At 37.1% G+C, this 4,901-nt stretch overlaps 1 protein-coding gene across 5 annotated transcripts in view; it reads left to right on the top strand.

Moving 5' to 3' along the window:
* Positions 1-4,901, top strand: part of Tenm1 (teneurin transmembrane protein 1) — an 811,210-nt gene that overhangs the window by 709,930 nt on the left and 96,379 nt on the right. For all 5 annotated transcript variants that reach the window (XM_021153953.2, XM_029473265.1, XM_029473263.1 and 2 more), the window contains one exon: positions 768-1,000. In XM_021153953.2, the coding sequence (XP_021009612.1) occupies positions 768-1,000 (233 nt within the window). The remainder of the gene's footprint in view (positions 1-767; positions 1,001-4,901) is intronic.

Raw genomic sequence — 4,901 nt, 5'->3', positions numbered from 1 at the left:
AGAAAGAAAGCTGAGAAATACATGGAGAGCAAGCCAGTAAGCAACCCTCATCCACGGTCTTTGATTCAGTTTCTGCCTCCAGTTTCCTGCCCTGAGTTATTTCTGCCTTGGATTCCCTAAATGATGGGTTCTAACCTATAAGGTGTAATAAACTCATTCTTCCCCAAATGTACTTTGTTCATGGTGTTTATCAAAACAACAACAAAAAGAAGTGTTGATTAGTTCAAAGGTAGGATTTGGAAGTTGGACAGTGTATCTCTGACACACCTCTTTGAGATCAACAGTCCTTCAGCTTGAAATCCTTTTTAATTGACAATGGGCACATAGGAAAATGGCAGCATCCCCGAGGAAAGCTAAAAATCTAAAACAGGAGTAGGTTTATGAGGTATGGGGACAGAAGTGAAAAAAAAAAAAAAAGAATGTGCTGAATTCGGTGAGCTTGAGGTGACAGTGACACAGGCAATCATCCATCTGGTAAATAAGTAAGGGACTATAAAAAGTATCTCCTGGGTTATTTTTCTCTTCTGTTTCTTTCTACTCTCAAATGGATGGTATTGAAATGTCAGAATCATTACAGGTTGGCAGGATGCACTGGATTCTCTCATACCTGGACCTATTACTAGAAAAACAAACATGTGTCTAGACCCTTGATACATAAGCAGGATAAATTCTTTCATCTATTATGATACTTTTCCATTTATGACAAAAGACCTGGGGTTCACTTTGAACAAATTACTTTTAGTAACTTATGCTTTCCTTTTTCTTAGCACAAGCCCTGCACACAAGTACTATCTGGCTATGGACCCTATGTCTGAATCACTCTACCTATCAGACACCAATACTCGAAAAGTCTACAAACTGAAATCTCTCGTGGAAACAAAAGATCTCTCTAAGAATTTTGAAGTGGTCGCAGGAACAGGTGACCAGTGCCTTCCCTTTGACCAAAGTCACTGCGGAGATGGTGGAAAAGCCTCGGAAGCTTCACTGAACAGCCCTCGAGGTAAAAATAAATAAATAAGTTTAAAAAAAAAAGCTCCACGCCTTGCTTGATGACAGATTTCATTTGACTTCAGTGAATTTTAAGGCGATTGTCAGGCTGTACTCTCTCTCAACCTTTTGCCTCTCATAGGCAGCTTTTCCAGAGTCTATGACAAAAGATAGGTACCGCAAGGCAAGTTTTTAGATGACATGCATGGGACCATGTTTAGGTGATCATAATTGTTAGGAAAGGTTCCTATGTGTTGATTCTGGTTACCAAACAAATACAGCTTGGGGGTCATTGGATTACCACCCAGGATCCCTATCCTGTCCTAAGCTATTTTCTAGAACCTCCACACAGTCCAGCACTTAAAGAGTTAACAGATCCCAGCCTAAAGCCTCTAGTCCCCTCTTTTTCTCTGTGGCTTACATTGCCACAAATGAGGTCTGCTCCCACCTTTCTGTACCACTGTCAGAAATACTACCTCACAGCATTCCTATTTTTCTTAACAATCATTAATGAACTTTTCTTTCTTTCAAATATCTAGATTATTTCTAAAGTTTTTTTTTTTTTAACTTACATCAACTCTAGGATAAAAGAGTGGGAGCTTAGCCTCATTTTAAAACACACTCCTATGTTCTGGGACCAACCATTACTTCAAATGCCTGGAATTTGATGAACAAATCTATGTTTCCCAATTAACTTCATAATTTTACAATACTCAATCATATGTCCACCTTAAACTATTAAATTTGTGAGTGGCCAAATTTTAAGTCTGTCATCACATATCATTTACCTCATCTGTTTAATTATTCAGACATTCTTCTTTGTTCCTTTGCCTAGGTTTTCATGAATGCATGTGTGAATATTTATTTTAGTGAGTTTTAAAAAGTATTCATTTCATGGGATTTCTTAAAGCTAGCATTAACTATTAAACATAATACACCTTTGTTGTAGAAAAATACAAAAGGAAGGATGAAAATATTTTTAATTAAAATCAGCATATACTTGCAACATACAAAAAAAATCATCAGTGACATTCTAGTAATTTTTCCATATATAGCATAGGTTTTAATCCTATGAGTAGGTTCATAGAATATATTGTTATTCTATAACCTGCTTTTCACATTTGATGTATTATAAATATCTTGCCATGCCAATAAACATTGTGAGACCAATATATTTAATTTGTTAGAAAGCCACTTATTATTTCAAATACTGAGGGATTACTCTATAGCCATTTGACATTTGCCACACTGGAATTAAATTCCAACTACTATGATAGTTCAAAGACTCCAGGTTCTTCAATTACAGTGTTTCTTATAAAGCCCTTCTGGCGAACCTCAGCCCATTAAATCTGAATTTCTTAAATAGGATCTATACTATTTAATTAACACTAGATTATACTCTTCCTTCTTTTGCTTCCCAGTTTCTTCACGGAAGGTTTTTTTTTTTTTCTGTAGAAGTTTGCAAAGTGAAACTACATCTAATATGTATGACTTTACTCATCTCCCTACCATCTCTAAGCTGGATGAAGAATGTATCAAATGTGTTTATTTTATAATTGATCGATTAAATAACTCATACTTATGCAAGGTATCCCTAAAGGGAATGTAAAATCTCCCCAAATATTATGCTAAAGTTTTTCTTCTTCTCTGTGCCAACTCCTCTTGCACACACATAGTGAACCCACAATAAATATTCAAAGAGTAAATGAATAACTCAGGTGCAACATATAATCAGCTCATCTTTCAAGAAAATATATCAGGTTGGGTTTTACCTTTTATACAGATTTAAAACTCTTATGGGTATTATAAAGGTTTCTGCATAAGTAATAAGGAGGAATCAGGCTTGTATTGTGCCTGAAATTGACATCCACCTGAGTTGCTGCTAGTCTGAAAACCACTCATCTCACCTACCACATTCAACCTGCCACATAGTGAGTGACTATCTCAGCTCTTCCAAATAAAGCAAAGAATTGGTTTGGCATAGGTTTTGCTGCTTGGAAAGCAATAAGAGCCCTGATGAGCAGGATTTGAATGAACTCTTGAAGTGTCAGTAATTAGAGTGCCAAAATTTATACATCTATTAAAGCTAATATCAAACCTAGTCTTTCTTTTTGACAAATCTAGAAGTGTGCTTTCTTTCATCTTGATTTACTTGTCATGCTTTACAAAAGTGCCCCTTACCATAATCTGATACACTTTCAAAGCAGCCCTGAGAATATTACACTCAGACAGACAGTTGATGGTCTGAACTCATCTGAACAACTTTTACATAATGGTCCTGAAACTTATGTTTTCAACATTTGTCCAGATACAATGGGTAAATTTGATTTCTTAAAGAAATGCAAGTTATAATTTATACTAGGTAGATATGTAAAACTTTCCCTTCAACTATGGAAATGGGGTTTGATACCCTGATACTAATTTCCAAACTCACACAGATTGTGAAACTTCTGTACACACATCAATTACCTTCAACAGAGCAGTCAGAACATTCAAGAGCCTAGCCAATAGCTCCTATCTCCACACTGAACATAAACAGCATTCACCTTTGTCAGGCAATCAAATGTGAGAATCGTATTATATGAAATGCTACAGGGCAATTTCATAGACTTCTATAGAAGGAACATTCATGCAAAAAATTATTAAATTATAGTGTACAAATTAAGAAAGAGTACAACTAATTGATAATTTCATCTTTGAGGTTTTCCTGCAGATTCTACGTCTCTCAAGAAAGTTTTTTGTTTGCAGTTTTGCCTTGCACAGCTCTTCCCACGTCTTTGGAAGGCAGCAACTGTTTAATGGATTGCTTTCAGTAGATGTTTGCTTTTTCCCCTTACATAGAAGGTCATAAATAACATGGAAATGTACATCTGAGGAGTAAGATTATTAGGTTAGAAAAGAAAGCTTGCTCTAAGACAGCAGTTCTTAACCTGTGGGTTGCAACCCCTTTGGGAGTCACATATAAGATATCCTACATATTCAGATATTTACATTGCTATTCATAACAGTAGCAAACTTACAGTTAGGAAGTAGCTACAAAAATAACTTTATGGTTGGGGGCTACCACAACATGAAGAATTGTGTTATAAGGATCACAGCATTAGGAAGACTGACAACTGCTGCTCTAAGACTTTAACAAGCAACATATTAATTACAGTTTGAGGCAGACTCTCCAACCTGTCCTTAACTATTTACTCAAGGTAAGGTAGGTAAATATTGGTTGGCAAGGCAGTTCATTACTTTTCTGAACCTATTAGAAAATTAAGCTGAAAAATAATGTGTTTTGAGATCCTTCATTCTAAAGTTGGAGTACATTGTCAAATGCGATCAAAAGCCAGTCAGCCAAAGTCAGCAGTCAGGAGCTGTGCTGTGTTTCACTTTGGTTTGATCAATTTTTATTAGATATTTTCTTCATTTACATTTCAAATGCTATCCCTAAAGTTCCCTATACCCTCTCCCTACCCGGCTCCCGAACCCAACCACTCCGCTTCCTGTCCCTGGCATTCCCCTGTACCGGGGCATATAAAGTTTGCAAGACCAAGGGCCTCTCCTCCCATTGATGGCCTATTAGGCCATCCTCTGCTACATATGCAGCTAGAGACATGAGCTCTGGGTGTACTGGTTAGTTCATATTGTTGTTCCTCCTATAGGGTTGCNGACCCCTTTAACTCCTTGGGTACTTTCTCTAGCTCCTTCATTGGGGCCCTGTGTTCTATCCAATAGATGACTGTGAACATCCACTTCTGTATTTTCCAGGGACTGGCATAGCCTCACAAGAGATAGCTATATCAGGGTCCTGTCAGCAAAATCTTGCTGGCATATGCAATAGTGTCAGGGTTTGGTGGTTGTTTATGGGATGGATCACCAGCTGGGGCAGTCTCTGGATGGTCCCTCCTTTCATCTTAGCTCCAAAC

Source organism: Mus caroli, chromosome X (genome assembly GCF_900094665.2).
Source record: "Mus caroli chromosome X, CAROLI_EIJ_v1.1, whole genome shotgun sequence".
NCBI classification, from domain to species: Eukaryota; Metazoa; Chordata; class Mammalia; order Rodentia; family Muridae; genus Mus; species Mus caroli.
The sequence above is the reverse complement of the archived record's forward strand: the minus strand, read 5'-3'. Positions and strand labels throughout refer to the sequence as shown.